Source organism: Camelus ferus, chromosome 18 (assembly GCF_009834535.1).
Source record: "Camelus ferus isolate YT-003-E chromosome 18, BCGSAC_Cfer_1.0, whole genome shotgun sequence".
Taxonomy (NCBI): domain Eukaryota; kingdom Metazoa; phylum Chordata; class Mammalia; order Artiodactyla; family Camelidae; genus Camelus; species Camelus ferus.
Genome location: NC_045713.1, coordinates 13,276,060 through 13,299,221, shown reverse-complemented (window position 1 = coordinate 13,299,221; position 23,162 = coordinate 13,276,060). Strand labels below are relative to the sequence as shown.

The 23,162-nt window shown below is 56.0% G+C and overlaps 2 protein-coding genes across 4 annotated transcripts in view; one reads left to right on the top strand and one right to left on the bottom strand.

Annotated features, from left to right (window-relative positions):
* Positions 1 to 23,162, top strand: part of IFT140 (intraflagellar transport 140) — a 69,650-nt gene that overhangs the window by 31,710 nt on the left and 14,778 nt on the right. For all 3 annotated transcript variants that reach the window (XM_014562824.2, XM_006174047.3, XM_032460093.1), the window contains 3 exons: positions 620 to 788; positions 1,983 to 2,114; positions 5,311 to 5,510. In XM_014562824.2, coding sequence (XP_014418310.1) covers positions 620 to 788; positions 1,983 to 2,114; positions 5,311 to 5,510 — 501 coding nt within the window. The remainder of the gene's footprint in view (positions 1 to 619; positions 789 to 1,982; positions 2,115 to 5,310; positions 5,511 to 23,162) is intronic.
* TMEM204 (transmembrane protein 204) lies at positions 7,180 to 21,619 on the bottom strand. Its single transcript, XM_032460100.1, has 3 exons — positions 20,741 to 21,619; positions 16,703 to 16,858; positions 7,180 to 7,905 (listed from the first exon to the last, which is right to left on the bottom strand). The coding sequence occupies exons 1-3, from the start codon at positions 21,018 to 21,020 to the stop codon at positions 7,661 to 7,663; spliced, it is 681 nt and encodes a 226-aa protein (XP_032315991.1). The 5' UTR covers positions 21,021 to 21,619; the 3' UTR covers positions 7,180 to 7,660.

Below are 23,162 nucleotides of genomic sequence, written 5' to 3'. Positions count from 1 at the left end.
ATCTACCTACACCTTTGGCCAGGCCAGTGAGGGAGACCAGGGAACACCTATCTACCTGCCGTCTTCCTGTTGGTCCAGGTGCAGGACATGTAGGACTTGGTGACACCTGTGAGGGCTACTGGTATCCTGGGGGTCAGGTCCAGGGCTCCTGCCCAGCCACCCCCACACATGGAGCTCATCTGGGCTTGTCACACTTCTCCGGGTGGCGGTCAGAGGAGGCGCACAGTATTCCGTCAGGCACCTGCCCTCTTTTGAGACCTGATCCTTCTGTGCTGCCCGACCCCTTTGTCTCCCTGTGGTACCACATCTAGTTCTGGGCCATGAAACGTGGAGTTTTAGAGGTGGGAGGGAACTGGCCAGACTGCTGGGCACCCTGGCCCCATGAGATCCGCCTGCTGGGCCTGGGAAGGGCCACTGCTGGGCATCAGGACCCCCACGGAGCCTCAGGGCTACAGCATCAAGCCTGCTCTCTCCAGCCAAACTGTTCGGCAGTCATGTCTAGTCTGAGAGAACCAGGGCAGACAGCTGCCTCACAGACTCTGCCTGTAGACCCACCTGCCAGTCATGAAGGCTGAGTTCACAGCCCTTCCAGGCACAGGGACTTGTGTTTCTCTTGCAGGAGCCAGGCCCTCGCAGACGAGAGGCTGACAGATCTGGTTCCCATGAGCCACTTCTGGGACCAGAGCGAGCCCACGCTGTTCGTGTGCGAAGCCATGTGGGAGGTGCCAGGCTCCCCACCACAACCCGCAGACAGGAAGTCCGCGGCCCAGGACGGCGCAGGCCCCACGGTATCAGCACTGTCGCGATCATGCTTAGATGCAGTGTCACAGCAGCACCCCATCTTCCCAGTGGGGTTCATGGGGGAGCTGCAGGGAATAGGGTCCAGGGAAGTGAGTGCCCACCCCTGGGTGCCTGGGGATGTCTCCCTGCTGGGCTCACGTGCCATTTTCTCTCTTGGGGAGAGCTGTTGATCGAAACAGGTAACCTGAACTCACCCCTCAAAGTCAGCATGTCCTATGGGGGCCAACTCCACATTTGTTCCCTGAAACAATCAGCCTCCTTGCCTTGGTCCCTGCCCTCCGCCCTCACCGTCCCCCTTCCTGGCCCTGGGGGCCTCTCTCCCCAACTGATGCCCCATCTCCCCTCATAGGGCCAAGAGTCCGATTCTTTCAAGTCTCAAGTCTTGTGGGACTTCCAGAGATCCCTGGGAAAGCCCGGAGGCTGCATGTGTCTCTCTGAACCCACTTCTTTCTGAGAGGGATTATATGTAGGTCCTCAGTCAGTCAGCCAAGCCCCGCCACTCCTAAAGCTTGACTTGTCTCCCTGCCAAAGGAATTTCCCTCTAGGACGTAAGAGTCTGGAGCCCCTGAGGTTACTAGCAGTTGGCTTCCACACCCTGAGGTTCTCAGAAGCAAATCCAGGCTTGGTTCTGAAACACTGAGGGGTGAGAGATATCCAGGGGTCTGGGGACCCATGAGTGGATGGTGAGGGCATGTCCTTCCCCTGGTCTTTTGTAAAGAGGGTGAGACCCTGTTGGAACTCACGCAGCAGGGACAGGCTCCACGCCCCTCAGCCTCTGCTGCATTTCCTGGGCAGAGGGGCTGCAGCCTCTCCGTTGCACCCTCCCCAGGCCCCAACAACAGACAGAATCTCCATGTCAGAGGAGAGCAGCTGAAGGCGTAACTCTTGAAACGTGGGAGTGCTTGAGTTTCATTCACCAGCCCGGGTCTCCACCACAAGATCAGTGAGATGGGTCTGGCTGTTCTCAGGCTGAACGAGGCGCATCCTCCAGGAGGGCATCAGACCCCAGCCGGGCCTGATGTGGCCACCGTGCGCCCTAAGGAGGAAGCAGGCTATCTGTGGACAAGTGGTTCACTCCTGCTTTCTCAGCAACTTTCATCAATGTCCCGGCAATGAAAACGGGCTTGGATACAGAACAGGACAGTTACTGCCCAGCTCAGATGGCACGTCTCCCTCTGCAGGCAGACGTGTTGGTCTTATCCTTCTTCATCTCTGAGGAGCACGGCTTCCTGTTGCAAGACAGCTTCCCCCGGCCTCCTGCCTTCCAGACACTCCTGGGACTCCAAGTGCCCCACTATTACTTCACAAGAAAGGTGGGAGCCCTCAGCATGTGCGTGTAGCTGTGTTCTCGGGTGCCCTGCCCCCCTCACTGGGGGCTCTCATTAAACAAGGCAAACCGCCTGCCCTAATTTGTCCCCTGAGATCCCAGCAGATCCGATGTCTCCTGTGGGGATGTCGCAGGCAGGCTTTGCTCTCCGGATGACGGGTAGCAGTGCTGGTGAGGGGCTCCCTGCAAGCATCCCCCCAAAGTGCCTTGCCCTCACCTTTCCTGTCTTTTTTTGTTATTCTAGCTGCTTTTTAAAAATTACATATTCTTACTCACTGTAGGAAGTTTAGAAACTGCAAATAAAGACCAAAGATGATGTAAATCTCTGTGGTTCCAGCCCTCAGAGGTGGTCACTGGGAAAGGCTGGCGGGCAATCTTTCAGGAGGTTTCTGTCCTTAACCTACATATTTGCATGTTACGTACACAGGTGTGGTCTTTAACTTTTGATTGAATGGGGTCATTTTCAGCACATAGGACCCCAACAAGGTTATTTTGGAGAGTTCTTTGCCTCCCTGGGACTTGGTCTCCATGTCTCCATGGTCCCTTCTAGATCTGAAATCAGCCACCCTCTGGCGCTGAAATGCTCTGCTGATCGGTGTGGTCGTGTGTCTGTGGAGGGGTGGCAAGCGCGGTGCAGACCAGCTGAAACCCTGGCTAAGTGACCTGTTCTCAGCTGGGCACCCACACCACCTGTGGATTCACAGGTGCACAGAGGAGCCTGTCGTTCACACCTTCCATCCTGCGGGATCGGGGACACACCAGCTGATGCTGCTTTTATTCTCAGAAAATCTGCGGACACCTCCCCTCCATCAGCTCTGTGATCTTCGCTCCCATTTCTATTTCTACTGTCATGTCAGAGGGAAGGATTGAACTGTGTAGATTTTCACTTGAATTTTTTTGCCTTTTATCATAAGGTGACTTAAAAATCAACCCTATATGGGAACTTTGTATTTTCTGCAATTAGCCAGTGTTACTTTTGTAGCCAAAGGTGGGGGGGTGGACCCCAGAGGACCCCCAGAGATGGCAGATGTGTGTCTGAGCTTGGCCGTCTCTGCCAGCCCAGGAGCGGAGGCCTCCTGCCTGTGTGATCAGCTGTCTGGTGAGAACCCAAAACACAGGTCTCTTGGCTCCCAGGGTTGTCACCCACTGACAAGGTTGGCGCGAAGGCCCAGGGTAGGTTGTCTACTCTTTGCTCTGTGACCGTCCTGGGGCAAGCTGCATGGGTCTATGTGTCTCTGGCTGGTTTGGGGCCCTCGTGCTGTGTGCCCACCCCGAGACCACGAGTCGGACCACCACGTGACAGCATCACCAGCCTTCAGGTCAGAAAACAGCAAAGTTTTCTGAATCCCCTCCTCTAAATAGATTAGTGCCACCAGGCCAGCATTTTTCTGAATTTCAGTCATATTTAGTACTTTTTTGCGTTTTCATTCCTCTTTGATTTGACACTTGAAACATAGTGGAAGTGTTCAAGTTCCTTCTCATGGGCTTGTTTCCCACCGTCTGTGCCTCGTCCTCCCCTCGGCTCTCAGAGCTGTTGTCCCAGAAGGGGCATGTGTGCTGCTCCTCAGCTGCCTGTTACCTGAGCTTTGCCATTTTCCCAAGATGTGTTTTTCTTTACTTTAAGCACCAGTTGTCTGTGCGCTGATGGCTCTCGCCTTGCTCGCCCCCTTGGCTGAGGTTTGTCGGGGGCCTGGCATGGGGTCAGCTCCTTGCTAGGGCGACACGAATGGTCTGTCACCTGACACTTGAAGAACAAGAGGAAGTTCACTTACCTGTGTTTGCAACAGAGGGAGCCTTATTTATTTGACATCTAAGTATGTGAGAGGAGTGGCCACACAGTGTGTGTTTCTCTGAAGCGTCCACGCCCCTCGGCCCGGCATCCTGAGGTTCCCGTCTGCACGCGTGCGGGTGTGGTGTTGTTGCTCCCTCAAGAGCTGGGCAGGCGGTGTGGTGAGCTATGACCACAGGTGCTCTCATTTCTGCGACAGTTCCTGTATGTGCCACAGCGAGAAGGACTCCAGTTAGAACCAGACACCAGAGCCACAGCAAGGTTGACAGAGGTCAGGATGCTGCCTCGTAGTTTTGTGTGTCCATGTTCTGGGAAGGTTTCCCACTTGGTGCCAAAGCAGTCCAAACTTGAGCACTCAGTTTCCTACTTTGTGTGACCCAGCCACATTCAGCCCCAAACACTGAGTTTAAGCTGCCCTGGACCAGACTGCATCCTGGCCCTGCTTGCGCTCTGCTTTATGCCCTGAGGGGTCTCACCATCCACACCTGGGCCGGACAGATCCTACAGGGTTTCAAGGCACAGGCCCAAAGTTGAACTTCAGAAAGATCAGTGACACAGAGGGGCTGCTGGAGACTGAGCCAGAGGAAAGGTGAAGGAGTCAAAGTCCCAGCAGATACGCAACAGATGGGCGGGGGTGGGGGGAGCTGGGATGGAGGAGGGTGGGTCATGACTCCTCTCTACACAGAGGGGCGTGTGTACCTCAGATAGATGGACCCCTGCAGAGAGAGCTGGCAATGTGGGAAGAGAGGGTGGTGTGTGCGGGCCTAGCCCAGAAGTGGGTGGTGGGTGTGGAGCTGCATCCAGCTGGGAGGAGGGAAGCTGAATTGAGGATGCTTAGCGGCCGTGGCTGGTACAGAAGGCGTGGCCCAGACAGCGTGCTCTAAATCTGTGCTCATGTGGGATGGTAGTCACCCTTCCTCCACCCAGGGTGTTGGGGGAGCACTGCACTAAGTGACGATTCTTCTGAGAAACACCAGGGGAGGGCACATGCCTAGTCCAGCTTACATTTTTGAAAATTCTAAAATGACACTGGCATTAATTTTAACACCCTACACACATGTACACAAGTCTGACTTGATAGTAAAAGCTCTTCCTAGGAAGTTTATAGGCAAGCTGGGAGGCGGGGATTTTCATTGTTTGAGAGGTTGATGTCAGCGGGTTAGAGGCTGAGAGGCCCTGCACACAGACGGCCTTTGCTCACCGCTGTTGGAAACCAGGTCCCGGAGCTCTGATACCTCGAGTGGCCTACAGGCTTATGTTGCATTTGCCGAGAGTATTGCTAAACGTGGGGTCTGTGTGCAGGGGGAGCTGCCCACTGCTGTCATGTCTCCCCAGGCCCAGGGCAGGCTCTGGGTCACAGGATCTTAAATAAACGGTGCCCTTTGTTGTTCAGCCTGGAGAAGTGGATGGAGAGGATCAGGCGGATCCTGGGTCCCACCGCATCCCCCAGACGGTGGGCAAGAGGCCCCTGCGGTACTTTGTGGGGCTAGAGGACTGTGACAAGCCCACGCGAGACGCCATGCTCCACTTCAGCTTCTTCCTCGCCGTCGGGGACACGGACGAAGCCTTCAGGTCCATCAGGCTCATCAAAAGGTGAGGGTTCCGTCCGCTGAGGTGTGAGACACCCGCAGAGCCCTTCCTGCCCTGCAAGTCACCCCATCCCTGACTCTTTTGGCTATCGTGTGTGTTTCATAAGTTTTCACTCAAGGAAAGGCCAGTGCTGGTGGAAGCCCAGGCGCGTCTGGGCGCCCGCTTGCTTTGCTCGAGCCTCGCGGACTGTATTCTAGTTGTTTGGATTTGTTTTAGAGTGTCTGGACACTTGTTAGTTGAAAGTTCTGTAGTCACTAAATATTTACAATACCTGAATTTCTGGGAATAATTGTACTAAACAGAAAAGATTTTGATAGTAAACACTCAAAACGGCAGGCAAAAATGCAATGAAAATTGCTCTAAGAAAAGTTTTCAGTCACGGGCTGTCTACAAGCAGCTTCCTCTCTGCTTCTGGGAGAATTGAGAACTTTTCAAGAGCATTCAATAGATTTTAATTGCCAAAGGGTAGAAAAACTATTAAAGAATGAAACTAAAGTGGGAGGAGGAAGGTGGGAAGTGAAGTTGCCCTGAGCTGGCCCCTCGACTGCAGTGACGGTTTCAGAAGAGCATGTGCTCCTGGTCTTGTGTCTAAAGCAGAGGGCCTTTCCCCACGGGCCAGTGGACAAGAGGCTCTTAATTGGGGAAGTGAAGCGTGGCTGGTGGCTCTTTCTATTTAATAGAAGCACGATCACAGATGGTAAGTGAGCACACGGCCAAGCTTAAAACGTCAGCGTATGTCTGTGTAGTCGTATACATAATATTACTTAGGCTGCCAGCCCTGCGCGCCCCGCCCCCTCAGTGTGCCGGCTGTACTGTCTGTGCTGTGCTGTGTTTATCGTCCTGGTCAGGCTGGCTATGCTTGTGAGTCGTCCTCAGTTACTTTATGTTTTTTTAAAGCACCAACTCGATCCATCATTTGCTCTGACTGAAGACAAATTCCTGGGGCAGCATGGGCTCCAGATTCCAGATTGGTCACCGCACATTGTCTGGAAGGTTGAAAACAGCAAAGCTATATGTTTCTCAGAGGGTCGGCCTGGTATGGGGGGGGGCAGCTGGGCCCTCCCCACCTCCACCGGCCTTACACGGTGCCCCCCACCACCACGGTTTCCTGGGCTGGAAAAAGGTGGCAGTGATTCCCACTGCCAGGTGGCATGGGGTCCCCCAGGCTGGCGCTGTTGGAGGACTGTCCTCACAGGTGTGTCCTGGCAGCCCCGACCTTGTCTTGGGCCCTGAGATGCAGCTCTTTGGTGCTTCTGTTCATTTGGGGGTCACAGCTGAGCCTGCTCCTACAGAGTTAGGCCCAGGGTGGTGTGAGCCAGGCTGGTATTGTAAAGGCGTTCTGTAGCCCACCAAGCACTTGGCCGGTAGGTTGAAGACTTTTCTACAGGAAAAAAGTAAGCCAGTCTGAGTTTTTTTTAAGCCAGTGAACTTTTCGCCCTCTTACTTTGCCAATCGTCGGCCTGCCCTTGTGTGGCCACAGTGTTCAGGGTCTGTGGGAGTGTGGATTTCTGAACAGAAACACGGTGAGGGCACAAGGGACCCACAGCTGCGCCCCCACCGACCTCTGCAGTGCATCAGCCCTTCCCTTATTGCCAGCCCACAGAAACTGTGAGAGAACAGGCCAGATTCCTTCTACTGCGTGGCAGTGTTACGGATAAAACAAGTCTTAAACTGTGGTGAGAGGTTTGCATTTTATTTTAACTTAGGAAAATAATCAGGAGTAAAATGGACATTACTAACACAATCCTGTCATAAAGCCGTAACCATCTGACTATAAATTCTGAGTCACTGGAGGAAGATCACTGACAGTTCAAGAAAATCTTCCCCGAGTTCTGCTTTACCAAAGTAAATATGACTGTGGCTGCCCCTCCTGGCAGGTGCAGGATAAATTACTCTCAGACCCAGGCGGAGTGCCAGGTGCATGTGCTTCTCAGGTGCAGGGCTCCCAGGGCCGAGCGCTGGCAGGAAGCGGGCGTGAGTGTGGGAGGGGGCGGGTGGCGTGGGCGATATAAGATCCCCACCGGGTTGGTGTGTAACGTAGTGAACATATGTTTATAAGGAAACCACGTAAGTCGCAGCTCCTCACAGGCAGCACCCCACTTCCTCCACTGTCCCCAAGGTGGGGGAAGTCCCAAGCAGCCTCCCAGTGACCCTCAGCATGGCGACTCCACATAGTCATTGTCAAGCCCACGGCGAAACCGTGCGGTCAGGGAGCGGCTGATGACAATCACCCGGGGAGCCATGCAGTCCTCTCTCCTGTGAAGAATGTTCCAGATGAGCATGGCCGCAGCCAGGGTGGCCAGCAGGCAGGCGCCAATGTTCAGATAGCACGACCAGGACAGGTTGGTATACGGGCCGATTCTGTAGAATGTCACCAGCCCGATGACCAGGACAAAACCTGCAGAAGAAGGAGAAGGTTGAAGAGGCCACTGTGGGGCCGGTGTCCGCGTCTCCTCCCGCCCACCCTCTGTCTTCCCCGTGGGCGGCGACCCCAACTGGACTCACGGTGCCGGTGCCTCAGGGCTAAGCTGCCTTTTGTGGGACCTCTGGGTCTGGTGGCTGTTAGGGGCTTGGATTGCATCCGCATAATCTTGGCCCTGGATAATTTCTAGGGGGCTCACGTGCCCTTCCTGTGACCTGCTGCCCTCCCCATGAAGTGACACTGACACCAGCTTCCCTCACCCAACAGTCCAGTACTGACTGTGTAAGGTTCTCTCCGACTTGCAGATGCTTAATTTATTCAAAGTGAAAGCGAGCGCAGAAGTTTTCAAAGTCTTATCTAGAAACAACTCAGATTGGTATTTAACTTAGTTTGAATTCCTGTTTCTAAAAGTTTTTTTATCCTTAGTATTTGCTTCCAGAGGAGATAGAGATTTTCTTTCAAAACTTGAGCCAGCCTAGGGTCTTGCCCACTCAGGGAGGATGGGTTTCTCCTCTCCCTTCTCAATAGATGCAGATGGTTCTAGAATGTCCCCCTCTCCCTACACCGGTCCCCTGTGTATTTCCCTCCGTACCCCTTTCTCTCCGAAGTGACACCAGGGTGGGCAGGGGCCGTCCAGGACTGTGGACAGCGTCCTGCTGAGGCCCTGTTAACACTAGCCTGTTCCCACGAGGTCAGCTGTGGATGCCATAACATTGTCGCTTTCAAAGTTTCATCTTTTAGGAGCTCCAAAGACTTGATTGTATTAGTTCTTAAAATAGGAAAAGCAGGATTTCACGCCCTGGATCTGTTGGCGGATGATGTTTGAGAGAGTTTAGGCCTGAATGTGGGCTGGACACCTTGATGGCTTGGTCAGAGGAGAAGCTGCCCAGGAAGCTGGTCCGAGTGGCCGCCTCTCCTCGTGCCCCAAGATCATCAACTTGCTGGGGGGCCCAGGGTTCCCTGGCTGCTCCGCCAGCACCCCGCCCTCTGTGGTGGTGACCTGGCTGAGCCTGAGCCTTGAAACCCAAAGTGGCTGACAAGGACACAGGTTCTTGGGACATGTAATAGCCCAGAGGGAGCTCTCCAGTCCCTCCCAGAGTCATCCACAACCCTTGCCCTGGGCTCTGGCCAGGCCGAGCTGCCCACTGCCATCCGTCTACCTGCCCTGCCCTGTGACATCCGCACGTCTGTTCATGCTGGTCCCCCCACCCCCATGGCCTCCCCTGCTTTCCTCAGGAAACCAGGTCCTGTGCAGCCCAGCACAGTCCAAGCAGAGGGCAGCAGTGACGCCAGCTGACAGCTCTGATGGCCGTGTCATAGGTTAGCTGGAGTTTTCTCAAAACACAAGCATTACAGTCTCACCATCTTTGTGCCTTCCAGAAAGTGTGACTTAAACGTTTATCTGCCTCGGTCACATCCTAAACAATGGTGACAGTGACTAATCCCTGTGCTAATTCTCCATGGTACTTTGTGGGGCTTTTAATATACGGAAAGCTTTTGGATACTTCCTTTCTGTTAAAAATAATTGTTTGTCATGCACACTGACAAGAAGAAACTTCTAGCATTCTGCTCTCCCAGAGAGGACTACGTCCTCTGCCCATGATTTTGTGTCACCAAGTTTTGCGTTAGTGAGGAGAGGAATTAGGGCCTGTGTTTTGTGTAATGAAAATGAAAGTGCTTTATGTTTCCCCTCATTTTTACTGTGTATTTGGACATTTTTTGCCAGTCAGGGAGCTTGTTATGCCTTCTTTCAATAGGACTTGTAAGGATGGGGGTGGGATGGGACAGGGGAGAGTGAGGTAGGAGGCCAGCCTGTGTCTGAGGGGAGAGGGTCAGAGCACTGGCTGACGGGTGCCCAGCAAGGCTAGGTGGAGCCTCTGGGCAAGTGAGAAAGGCCAGCAGATGGGCGGTGTCAGGGACCAACGCAGCTGCAAGGAATTGACCCAAACTGCTTTTCATCAGACGCCAGCCCCCTGTGCTCCCTTCTACTAAAGCCTTCTTTCGGGTTGTACGCGTTATAGGAACCGTTTAGAAATCTGTTACATGGCCTCAGCTCAGTTCTGCAACATCGTTCATCAGAAGGGAACCAGAGGGAGGAACCGGGCTTCCCGTGGCCTCCAGGGCCACTCCGCTGTCAGACTTGGGGTTGGTTCCCGTCACTGGTAGACAGACAGAACCTTGAATTTCACGCCTTTGATTGCATTCATTACATTTCAGCAGAGACTTGTGGACTGTAGGATCTGGTTGAAGGAGCTGGCCCAGGACTGGAAGGGTTAGGATTCGGGTCAGACCTTGACCAGTTGGACCTGGCCTGAGGCAGAGCACAGCTGGGACACGCTGTGTGGCCCTGGGACCCACAACCCACTCCCAGGACTGCGCCCGAGTGAGATCCCTGCACGTCACAGGAAACACGACTGTGACCCACATCAGCAACGTCTGAAACTCACGTCTGTGGGAGACGAGGTGCTGGGATGCCAGCCATGGGAGGAGAGGGGCTCCCCTGTGCAGCTCAGACAAGCTTGGCCAGTGGGCAGCGATCGCCGGGGATGGGAGCAGGGCGCACGGGCTTCTCAGAGTCCCCTCATGTGTCTTCAGCAGTTCTCACATATCTCCTGAGTCCTTTGCACACAAGGTGCACAATAAAGCATTTAGAGTATTCCAGAAGTACAACTCATTTTAGATTCTTCCATTAACAAGCACTTCCTGAAACTCGTCAAGACGCTGGCAGTGTGCCTCTGGTTTCCACGTTTCCACGGCTGCGCCTGTCACCTTCTAGAGGTGCTTCCTCCTACCGGTCACATCATGTCTACGGCGTGTCTCCCTGACTGGACCACCCGTCTGGCCTCGCTTCTCCATCACACTGCGTGCTGGTGCCTTGCTCCTTGGGCGTATGTTCCTCCCTCTCTAGACCTTTCCTGGTGCCACTGTCCCCGTGCTCCGTCATGGGGAGGGGGGCAGCCTCCTGTCCTCCTGCCCCAGACCTGTCAGCACTCAGCTGGGCGGTCATGGCATGTGTCTGTGGGCCCACCCATTGACCTCGGCCTCCCCAAGGCTGCCCCCTAAGGACTGCAGAGGGAACTGAGACAAATCCAAGTACACTCTGTAATGCAGAATAGAATGAACGCATTGAGGACCCTGGGAAAGAAGGTGTGAACACTTCCACAACCAAGTCCCCTAAGCTTTCTAGTGACCAAAAGGCATCGGAGGGACGGGACACTGTGAGCAAGGATCGCTTAGATGTCACTCAGCACAGTGCAGGTGCTGCGGTGCTGGCACCTTACAAAGCAGGAGGAGGACCGTTGTTTCCCAAAGTGCCCACTTGCACTGGTTAACAGTGCCTGTGTCAGAGGGCCTGTTCACACCCCTCGCCGGTGCTGGGGCAGCACGCTCCAGGCGAGGCACGGCGACTGTCTTCAGGGGACTGGCGTTCCTCTTTGGGCATGAGGATGAAATAATCACTGTGACGTGGTACCCACCACGGTTGGAGGCATTTAGGACCAGTGGTATGGGAGTAGGGAAGGCATGTGCTGGTGTGGGGACAGGCTGGGGGAACCCTCTGGAGGGTGATGCTGGGCTGCCCTGGCCTTTGACACCAGGAGACCGCAGCGCAGAGAGGCCGCTGGGCCCTCCAGGCGGGGAACCTCCACAGGGTGTGTGTGGGAGAGCGGCCCCGCCGTCCGCCCTGAGTCCTGCATCCGCCAGCGTCTCAGGGTTACTTCACTGCATTGTTACTTGTTTTCTTAAGATCATATCGCAGGTTTTTTGGAAATAGGGCAGGCTGTTCTCTTGTTGCCCTTTTACTCTTGTTTATTACTTCCTCCATATGTTCAGCTGTATCACCTACAATGGAGAGGACTGTTTCTCATGTTACAAGATGAAAGAAGTGAGAATTCACGTGCACAAAGGCAGCACAGCCACGTTCTGGAAATGCAGTGGGAAAAGTGATGGAGATGATGGGCCAGCATGAATACGGAGCCTCATGGAGTGACTTTGACAAAGTGAAATGAACAAGCTGAGTCCCAGCTCTTTCGTCCTTTGTCCTGAAAACAGTTTTTCAAGGGTTCAGCAGTGAGTGGCATGGACTAGTTTCAAGCCGTTTGGGTGTTCATTCTCTAGCCGGCGTCACTCAGAGGCTGCACCTTCTTGCTGGCCTTTCTTTTTTTTTCTCTCCAGGAGAAGTAGGAAGGAAAAGTCTAGTTCTGTACCCCAGTGTGAAGAAAGGTCACCCAAATTTACATCTGCGTGACTTTATTCTGTATAAAGACCAGTGTTGGTTTTAGCTTTATTTTAGTTCAACTTGGAACACAAACAGTCAGAGAAGGGGTTTGTTTCCCTAACATTAAAAATATACATTTATTCCTGCAGCAGGAAAATACAAAGAACCAACTGGAACAGTGGGCCCAGGTGTTGGGCCAAGGGTGGATGTCACGGCAGGGCTGGCGCAGGGAAACGCGGGCTCTGCCCTGGGCCAGCGGGGGCAGCCTGGACTGAGCAGGCACGTGGGATGTGGGACTGTGCGTGTATCCTGTGTCAGCAGTGGAAAGCCACAGATGGAGAGGCAGGGGCTGCCTATATTCGCCAAGTGTGCACATCCTTCTGAAATCAAACCAGCCTTTTACTCTGATATGCTTTCCTGAAACCTTGGGTTCTCCATCTCTGTCACATCCTGACATTAAGATCCCCTTTCTCCTCAGAGTTGTCCCCAAAGAGTTTTCTCCCCAGACCTCTCAGTGCCGTCAACGTTTGTACAGAAACAAATCTAAGCGGAGAGTTTCAGCAAACACACTGACTCCTGCACGTGGAGTCGATTCCATCCTCATGAACTTATGTTTCCAAAGCAAACAGCCCCTTCCTGTGAGCCGGCCGCTGTGGGCCGTGTGGTTCCCAGCGCTCTCTCTCTCTTCCTTCCTGCCTGCTTCCTAGGGCCTCACCGGCTGTCACAGGCCCTTCCTCTTGAGTCCAGCACATGGAGGGCATGGGTGGGAGACTGTGGGGCTGAGCACTGAGCTCTTCATGCAGCGCACCCACCTCGGCGTCCATGGCTCGTACTGGCCACAGCTTCCAGGTAGATGTGTCTGGAGTGCCCGAGGCTTGACCGCGGTTAGGGTTTCCAACATCTGTGAGCCTCTCCCTAAGGGAGAAGGTCTGGGAGGGAGAAGCTGACATGCTCACTGGCTTGGCGGGAGCTGAAGCTCTGAAGTGGTGCCTGAGCAGAGAGTGGGAGAGAAGAAGCCACGGGAGTGTGGTGGGCAGGGGCCCAAAGGACAGGAAAGCGAGTCACCCAAGGCCAAGTGAAGTACTGCTTTACTATAAAAACACAAAGTTGTGTATTCCTACAAGAAGGTCTAAGAAAATAGCAGAATCCCCAGCAGCTCACAAGAGGCCAAGACAGCCACCTTTTATCCCCCTAATTGATCTTTGAGGATAATAAAGTCAGCGTCCTCAGGGGCATGGAGTAAGGGGCCCTGAGTGTGTCTGTAAGTTCTCCATCATAAGAAAAATATCATAGGATTTCCAGAGTGGAGAGAGGAAGCCAGCAGACATGACATCCCACAAGGTCCAGGTAAACTCCGCCCTTGAAGTCATCCTTCACAGCTGGACCTGAGGAGCTCCTGCCTGGAGGAGGGGCTGGCTGGGCCAGGAGGCAGCGGATGGCTGCTCTGTGGTGTCTGTGCTGTCTCCTGGGCACATGCAGTGAGGCCTGCTTGGCGCTCAGCAGGGCTTAGCCTCAGGCCCAGGCTGTGTCCGAGTGTGCGTGGTCCTTTCAAAGGGTATCCAGCTCGTGCTGGGGGTGAAGTAAGGGACTGAAAGGAATTTTTGCAACTTGAAGGTAAATTTAAATTACACTTGGTAAACTCCACAAAGAATTAGTGTGTGGTGGCCTGAGCTCAGTAGAGCAAACCAGAGAAACGGCTGATGGCCACGTTGTCAACCTGCGAGAACAGTGTTTCCCGGGGTCCTCCCTGGCGTCTGGGGTGGGATCCTTTGGAGCTGCAGCTTTGAGCAACAGGGGACCAAGTTTTCACAGACCCGGGCCAGGCATTATGCGAGTGTGGACCCGCACCCAGACTGGCCATGGGATGAATGAGCGAGCAGCCGGCCTCAAGTCCCCACCCGCCTTGAGTCCCCACCCGCTGGGGTATTGCTGTCTCCGGCTGGTCCTAGCCTTCCCGGCCTCCTGGGGAACCCGCGTGCTTCCCCCTTTTATGAGCACCTCTCCGGCCTGCCCACTCTCTGGCCGCAGCACTGGGGACTCAAGGTTCTCTTGCATAACAGGTACTAGCAGGCATTTCCCCTCCTGGGACAGGATATCCTGGCGCCCTCCAGTCTCTCCCTGACTGTTTAAAACAGACCGGAGCACAGGAAAAAACCTAACTCTAAAATTAGCAGTGTGATAGAAGGAAGGCGCAGGGCTGCGTTCTGTTCTGTTTGTCAATGAAATGAGTCTAAACAGGCCAAGTGCGTTTCCTCTTCAGGCACAGCAGACCCGCTGGGGGTGGCGGTCGGACACCCGGGGGAGAGGGGCCTGTGGAGGCAGAGGGACGTCCGAAATGCCACAGGTGTCGCTCAGGGCTTCTGGTTTTTTCCGTTGGCTTCTGCCTGCCTGACAGTTTTTACAAAGCCTGGTCCAGCCTTTCCAGAGGCTGTGCTGGTCTGGAAATACTCAGGAGGGGAGCACAGGCCCCCAGCCCGACCTGGCCAGGACAGCTGCCCAGCCGCCACCCAACTGCCGCCCCGCGCTGTGAGCCCTTGGGCAGCGCCCCTCTCCCAGCCACTGCAAAACAGTTTGATTTTAGTTAATAGGGGTGCCCCTGTTTCAACTTTTTAAAAATTGTTGTTTGAAAGCAACACTATTTTGCTCTGAAACAAGAGTTTGCAAGAAGTAAAATGTCAGTTTTGACATTAAACTACGTTTCTTCTAATAATTCTAAATAAGTGGCTCAAATTTCTTAAGAAAGATCTGATCATCTTGTCCTAGATAGGGTTGTTTTCAGAATCAGAAACTGTTACTTTCATTTCTTTAGTGCCGCTAAAATATCTGTTTTTAATCCAGCATTTCCAATCACATTTTCAAAATCTTCCACTTCCTTCTTGAAGGGACGGAATTTCAGATAATCCCACGTGAGACAGACGGGTAGTTTCAGTGAGGCCAAGGAAACCGTTTCTGTTTATAGTTCTGAGGTCGAGGGCCGTGGGTGGCTTTCCCACTGTGGAATGTCTGCGTATCTCCCTGCAGCCCTGGAGGAAGGAGGAGGCAGGGGCCGAGATCCCGTATCACGTGTCTCGTTAACTCTCACAATCAACCCCGTTTTCCAGCTGAGTGAGCTGAGGTGTGGCTTTGCCCCATCCGCGGGGACAGTGGGTGCTGGAGCTGGGATGCGGCTCCAGTTTTTTGACATCAAAGCCTGTGCTCTCTCCTGGGCCTCGGCCAGGTGGGCTTTTGCGACCCAGTCCGACCAGTCTCGGGGAAGTGACTGGCCCAGGATCACACCGCCTTCTATTAATAGGGCCCATTTCCGATTCCCACCTGAGCACTTTCCAGCACAGGAGTACCTGCCAGCCTGTCAGCCGCATTCTGGAAATCGCTTTCCTCCAGAAAGATAAGGGCTGGGATCCATTATTCCCCGAGTGAGTCACTCAGACTTCCTGCCGTTCTCCCACCGCGTGCGTGCTGGACTTGCACCTTCACAGTTGGGATGGGCAACCTTCACCATGGGAATGGCCGGCAGTCGGCTGCTGATGCCCCAGGCTTCCTCTGCCCCACGGTCCACCCATCTGACTGTCCCCCGTAGGCAGCAGAGAACCTGAGCTCCCAGGTTCCCATGATCCTTAAACCTGGGCCAGTGAGACAGGGCAGTGGTGGAGGAGAACAAGCAGGGTGCCCCTCTACTCCCTGGGGTCCGGGGTGGGCGGCCTCTGTGGCTCCCGTGACCACTGTGCAGAGACTCTGGGAACAGTTCCATTCATGGTTCATGACGATGCCACTCTTGCCTTCTGAAGCTGGCAGCGCTCCCAGGCCCAGACCGTTTCACCCTGCTGTCGACCCCAGAGGCCGAGGGGGCTTCCTGCTTGTTCCTAAGGGGCCGTTCACTGATGGTCCAAGGCGTCGCTGGTCTTGGCCTGCGCCGCCACAAACTTGCTCGTGTGACAATGCAAGAGGTTGGGTGTCTCGTCGTGGTGCTGCCTGTGCATCCCTGTGTGCTGGGGAGTTGGGGGGGGTCCTAAGCCAGCGGATTCTCCAAGCTTTGTCTGTGCTGCTCACCAGGGAGGGCCTTGCTGACCCCATCCGGGCCCCAGGCAGCTGCCTTTATAACCGAGCATGCAGACGGCCAGCTGGGAACCACATGTGTGCCCTGGACTCCCCATCCACTGTTAGCCAGGATGGCAGTGGAAGCCGGGGCTAAGATGGGCGCTCCCCTTTGGCCCATGTGCCTCTGTGCTGACGGCAGGCTGCTGCAGCCTCACGGGAGCAACATGAACCCAGGACGCCTGCCACACGGGCTGAAGAGCAGCAAAGGACACACCAGATGCTGAGACTTTGGAAAGCAAAGCACGTCACCCCAAGTGCTGGCACCCTGTCTTAGACGGGAAGGGCCGGGGGCCTCGTGGAAACAGACACAAACTTACCTGGTTCCCCTCAGTGCTCTGCCCCAGTGTGTTTCTGTTTTGCTTCTGCCCACAGCGGCAGGTGGGGTGGGAGGTGACCCAGGGGGGTCGCCATGACTTTAGAAGCCACAGCTTGCCTACCCAGGGCCCAGGCGGGGGTACTTACTCGCTAGCTGAAACGCAGCGGCCATGACCTCCTCCCAGCACTGGGAATCAGGTGACATCAGAGGCAGGCCTGTCAGCCCCAGCACGTAGGTGAGCTGGCCCGCGGCGAGCGCCGCTGTGGCGACCAGGTTGCAGGCTCGCATCATGTCGAACTGCACTACAGGGGCCGGAGGGAGAGAAGCAGGCGGTCAGCACTGAGGGGGCTGCTCCAGGAGGGGCTCCCTGCCCCTCCTGGGACTCCTCCCTCGTCTCATCGAGCCTCCCAGCCCCCTTCCCGACCCCCACCTGCACCCCATCCCAGAGCAAGGCGTTCACGTACACAGGGCAGAGGGCAGACGGGCAGCCCCAAGGACCAACTGCAAAGGTGGTGGCGGTGGGGTGTCACCGAGAGGTCCCTCAGGGAAAACGGTTTCCCTATATGCTGGGTGGCAGAGCTGTCTGGCGTGAAGTCAGGCCCCTTCCCCATGGTCCTTCCAGACTGTAAAAGTAGCCCCCACCCAACCCAGGTTTCAGGGGTGATGGTATCTGATTCATGCTCTGCGGTGGGCAGGCAGCATTCACATTTAGTGCTTGCGGAGTCCAGCGGAGGCGCTGTGCCACTTCCCCAGAGAGGGTCAGCTGGGCCTTTCCTCGATCCCAGGCCTCAGTTGACTTGGCTGCTCAGGCCTGGGGGCGGCACCACCAGCTCGGAGGCTGGTGTAGACACGGGCAGAACTGTAGGGCAGACGCCCTGGGCTGCTGCGAGGTCAGAGTAGCCTGAATCCGGCACCAAGGGCCCAAGGAGCATTCACAGAAAGACAGACAGACAGATAGACAGAGATGGCGCCTCTGCCTGGGCGTGATGCTGCCTGTGATGCTCAGGCACTGCACATGCCCCATGGGCTTCAGAGATGAGGGCTGTTAAAGCACGAAGGATGTCCACAGCACAGAGAGCGGAGTGCTGGGATTCATGGCCAGGCCCAGAAAAGTCCTTCCGGTTTTCGAGGCTCAGCCTCGCAGGCCAGGAAAGACGTGCGAGAATGGACTGGCTGTGCCAGGAGTGTCTGCGGTGCAGGGTATGGGTGGTGGCGCCCTGAGGCCATACAGCTGAGACTCCCACGTGGGGTCCACCGCCCTGCCCTCCCAGTGGCCCTGGCGGCTCTGAGTGCACAACCCTGTGCCACATACCAGATCAGTGCTCTGTGTGGCAACCCCACCCTCCGAGCCACTGTGCAGGGGCCTCTGACAGGCCACCAGGTGTCCAAGGCTCTATGGTGCCCGAGATCTCAGAGGATGTAAAGCATGAGGCAGAAGACTCTCTCATCTGGACCACCCAGAGGGGCCTTGTCCTTGCTAGTGCCCACCAAGTCCGGGCATTTGACGGCTTCTCACACTTCCTGTGTGCATAGCCTAGGCTGCAGCGCTGGATTTTAAAGAGCCCCGTGAGAATGTGGCTCTAGTGTCTCCTGGCCAGGCTGTCCATGGTGCACACAGTCCTGTCCCCACCCAGCGCCATGTGGGCCTGCCTTCTCAGGAGACAGAGAGCAGTGATCACCTTGCGGCAGGGAGGAGTCTCAAGGAGATTTAATTATGTATTTATTCGTGTCCCGCCTCACTTTGGGGAAAGGACTTGGGTGCTGACAGAATTCAGGAAACATGGAGAGATGAAAAGTGGCAGAGAGAATCAGGACTAGAAAGCAAGACTGAACCCCAACCTGGGCTATGAGTTTCCTGGACTTCCAACCTGGTCAGTAACAAAGTCACTGCCGCCACACATGCCCAGGGACCCAGTGTGTGGGAAGGGCCCTGTCCTCCAGGACTGGACCAGGCATGACCTGGGGGCAGCTGGGAGACCTGGACCAGGCCTTGTCCCCTGACGCATCATGCTCGGGACGCCCTGACCAGAGCTCATGACGTGATGAGGTGTTTGCCCAATGGTGCCAGGTGGGTCTGGCTCAGTTCCGCAGGCGTTGCCAGGACTTGGGCACAGAGCCAGCAGGATCATGTCATCATCCCCCCAAGGGATGCCCTGGCCACCCATGTGATGTTTGCAATCTCTATGATGACCTGGCTCTCCGGGGATGCAGCACAAGTCGCGTCCCCTTGGTGCCCCCAGATGGGGCTCGGGATGGATGGAACAGGGGTGATTTCAGGGACAAGGTCGCCTTCTCCTCCTCCCCATCTCTAGCCCGGCTGGAGGCTGGACCATGGTGGGCAAAGCCTGGGCTGAGGTTTTTTGTAAAAGTTAACAAGGCGGTAGGTCCAGAAACAAGGCCACAAGCCCCCAGCTCAGGACCTGCAGGGGCAGCAGTGCACAGTCCCAGGGAACTGGTGAGAAGGTTGTCAGCACTAGGGTCATCATTCGCTCCTTTCCCTGACCTCAGCTCAACTCACAAGAAGCTCTGTAGACGTTTTCCCTTGTTTTGGAAAAGCATCTGATGATGCTCAGGGCATCGTTAAGGGTCAGCTGCCACAAATGCCACGTTAACGACAGGAGGCTGTTTTAAAGGCAGTTCAAGAGGCATATCAGATGGTCGAGGAGGGACAGCAAATGAGGGCAGGCCAGCGGGGTACTCAGGACACCTGGCAGGGTGGATCTGGGGGGCTGGAGGCAAAGCACGTCCCAGCCCATGTCTTCCTGGCCTGATGTGACCCGGCTTAGCTAGAGGATGGAGGGGAGGGACACCCAGAGTGGGCATCTGCATGGCACTGGGGGTCATGGCAGGAGGCCTTGGGCTCAGGGGAGGGGCTGGGCCCACATGGGACACTGCGCACACAGGAGGTTGGGAGAGGCGAGGGTCACGCGGAGCCACACGGTCGCTGGCTTTCACTGGTCCTAAGAATAGTCTCAGGGCCCAGAGGGACCACTCTGACCAGCAGGTCACAGAGACCCAAGTTCAGCTGATTTACCCAGCTTCCCACAGGCCCCTGGTTCTGAGAGCTCACTGAAAAGGTTGAAGTCATTTGGGTTCTTTGACTGTTTTAAGAGAGATTGTGGCTCTCTGCTTGCAAACGAGGTGGGGGTTCAGGGGAACGGTAAGGGGCTAGCATACTAGCCACTCCTGACAGAAGACCCCTTGTTGTGCAGCGTGGGGTTCTGTGTGCAAAGGGACCTCAGATGAGCCACATGCCTCCTTTCCCTGTGAAGTAGAGAGAGAGTCCCCCACCCGGTTCCCTCGCGGGTCAGGGTTCCGAGCGCACAGCAGGTTGGGGACATTCACACCAGGCACGTCACACCTGTGTTGGGTGAGGTGCGCCCTCTGAAAGCAGCCTGCAGAGGCCCATCCAGAGCCCACATTTTTGTGAACACGTGTTGTCTTCAGCATGGGTGACACGGCCTGTCAGTTACACCTTCATAGCAGTTTTAAAGGGTCATCTCGGGGGAGACCTTTGCCCATCGGCCGCTGTGACTGTGTAGATGACATGTCAGGTGGCCAGCGTCTTTATATTTGCGAACCTTCCCTCCCATACACTCAAACCTGACCCCGCGTTCAAAGTCAAGTTCCCATCTTCCAGAGCCATACACAGACCCGGTGCTGGACGTGACGAAGCAGGGTCCAGAAAAGACTGCTGGGTGGAGGGAGCCAGGGCTCTGCTTGCCTGAGCTGGCTCTTCGCCCTCTGAAGGGGCCGGTCCCCCAGTCTCCTCTGGATGTCCCACCTACAGCGAGTCCCCAGAAGGTCTCCCTCTGCACTGCCCACAGCCTTGTGACCCTGACGACTACGGGATAAAGTCGGAACCCAGCCACATGTTTTTAAACTTCTTGTTTATTTTACTTGTTAACAATCTTTATTTTCCACCAGGAAAAAGTGTATTTTCCTTGGTTTGGTTAACGTATCCTTCCTTTAGCTCTGCATAATGGCAGAGAAAAAAGCCCCACTCCTGCACTGGAAGAATTGTGTCACAAAGGGGTCAGGGCAGGGCAGGCATGGAGCTTGGGGCTTGCCCGGGTCCCCAAGGGCCATGGTCGCCTCTGGGAGCAGAGCATCCCTCCCTCATCAGCAAACGCCTCCCACACCCACAGCTGTTCTCAGGGAGACGGGAAAATAAACAGACTTACATTTGACGGTGCCTCGCGACTCCTGGAAGCCTACTGCCTCGGAGCCCCAGCCCAGGGCCTCACAGTCCCGCACGTCCGCCTGCCCGGGCCTGGCCCCTGGGCTTGGCCCTCCCCGGGCCCTGTCCACCAGCCAGCAGGACCTCCACAGCCCCACGCTCCGCCTGCGCCCATCCTCCAGGGTCTGGTACACCCAGTTGGGGGTGAAGGCCGCCGCGTTGTTGAGGACGAGAGATACGAGGGCCACCAGCACAGCTGTGGCCACTACTTTCTGAACGGTCATCTCAGACTGTGGTGCTGGCCCCTTGTCGTGGAGAAAGTCCCAGTCCTGGTCAGCTGCTGTCACTGGGGGAACCGAGATGCGGCTAGGGGCAGCTAGAGGACATCACCGCTCATGCTTGGAGGTGTCGCGAAGGCCCAAGCGACAGGTGCAGGTGAGCCTGCCTCACGGCCCTCCTTACCCTCCTTCCTGCACCTGGAGCAGGGCCAGGCCTGAGCTGAAGCCTGCAGAGCTGCCCATCCCGGGGAGGAAGCAGGGGCACCAGGGAGAGTCCAGAGTCGTGAGTGCGCCGTCTTCCTGGGAGGCGGAGGCCAAGGAAGAGCAGGAATCCAGCGTGGGACGCCTGGGCCTCACTCTCAGGACCAACGTGGAGCCGGACTCTGAGCGGAGCCACGGGGATGAGCAAGCGTCGGCGGCCTCTCTGCTGCCTGAGCCCCTGCTGGTGCCTCCGCCACGGAACAGCTGGTCCTGGAAAGCAGACAGACAGCAGCTGCAGGGCGAGCGAGAGCGTGTGTGCGTGAGTGTGTGTGTGTGTGTGTGTGTGTGTGTGTGTGTGTGTGTGTCTCGCGCCTGCGTTTTCCCCCTGTCTCTCAGCAGAGAGGAAATGGTTGTTTTTGAGGCTGTTTTTGGTGAGCTGGAGGGCGTAGCCAACCGCAACAAATAGCAGCCAGACACTAACAGGATGTGTTTCCTGATAGGAAAGGCAGGGGGGCCTTCTTCTGGAGGCCTGCTCCAGGACCCTCCCCCGCCCTCCCCACCTCCCCATCCTCCCCACCTTCCCTCACGAGGTGGGGAGGCCTGCCCAGAGCAGACCCACAGACCCAGCTGTCTCTCTCAACCCTCTGGTTCAGGACCAGCCACCCACTTTGGGGACTTGGCGCCCCCCAGCCAACAGGTCAGTTCCCCAGCACATGACACTCCAGGGCAGCTCATCAAAGAAGGGCCTCGTGACAGGGAGGCCCCTTGGACACCTCCACCTCCCAGCTGAGACCCCTCCTGGTCCAGACCTGGCAAGTCAGGGCCACACTTGGAGAACTACCAGAGCAGGCTGGGGCTGGGGGTTGGGCTCTGGACGTGCTGTGCAGGGCACCCAGCGAGGCCTGAGGGCCTGGGCTGTGTTTGCTACTGATGGAACATGTGGCCAGTAAGGGGCCAGGCCCTGCGCTGGGTGCCCTGCCCCGAGTCACCTAAGCCGTGAGGCTGCTCGGAGCTCGGAGGGATCTTCATCTGCCCTGCTCAGACCTGATGGGCTGGCAGCTCGCGCAGTGTGCGGAGGTGGAGGGGTCTGTGCCACCACCTCTGGAGACCCCTCACCCAGCCAGGGTCTGTGCTGACACCCACAAGGGGCCTGGATGTGCTGCCTCCCAGGTGAGGCTTCCATGCTGCCAAGTTTACAGTCCTGAAAAGCAGGAGGTCTTTGGAGAATCGAGGATCCCAAGAAACGTCTGTCCATCTGTTCCCAGAGGGATTTTACCTATTTTGGATTCTTCCCCCTGGAGACCGTAACAGATGTGTCAGCTGAGTTGTTGCTCCTTTCCCTCTTTCCTTGGCTTGTGCCAGAAGCAAAACTGCCATCCCTGACCCACCATCCGTCGCTTTCTCCAGCCTCCCGGTGGATGGGGAGGCGCCTGGGGACCCGCAGCTCAGAAGACCTTGTGGGCGGACAGCTGGCTGCAGCCCCTCCTGCACCGGGAGCCCGTTCTTTGAGGAGGACTTTCTAACGCCCCGGGCTCCTGCACACACAGAGAAGTAGATAACCTCAGAAGGAAGTTTCCCCCAAAGTTCCCATTAGAAGACTGTTTCCCCCCTTACTTACTTAAATCGCTCATCCTGAGGTAGTCCTTAAGTGGTTGATTTCCACTAAAAAGCAAGCAAAGGGTTTCAGAAACCTAGTCCCTGCTTTGCTGGTCCCTGGGCGAGGTCCGACCAGCTCTCTTCCCAGGCTAGGTGGGGAGCGGCTGGCCCACCCACTGAGGCTCTTGTTGGATGATGGGTACAGCACCCTCAGCCAGCTCCCCAGCCCCAGGCTCTCGGTGGAGTGGACAGTGGGGCCAGGTAGGGTGGCAGGCCTGGAAGCAGACCTTGAGTCAGGAGTGACCCTGTCCTCAGAGGACCTCCTCACGCATCCCCATCGTGTGCCACCCC

Bases quoted from the DNA above. Each gene is read 5' to 3' on its own strand.
- TMEM204 (XM_032460100.1), bottom strand. From the start codon at position 21,020: ATGACCGTTCAGAAAGTAGTGGCCACAGCTGTGCTGGTGGCCCTCGTA. The intron at 16,859-20,740 runs GTAAGTCTGTTT...CGGCCCCTGTAG, and splicing joins GTCGCGAGGCACCGTCAAAT to TGCAGTTCGACATGATGCGA. The intron at 7,906-16,702 runs GTAAGTACCCCC...CTTCTTCTGCAG, and splicing joins CGCTGCGTTTCAGCTAGCGA to GTTTTGTCCTGGTCATCGGG.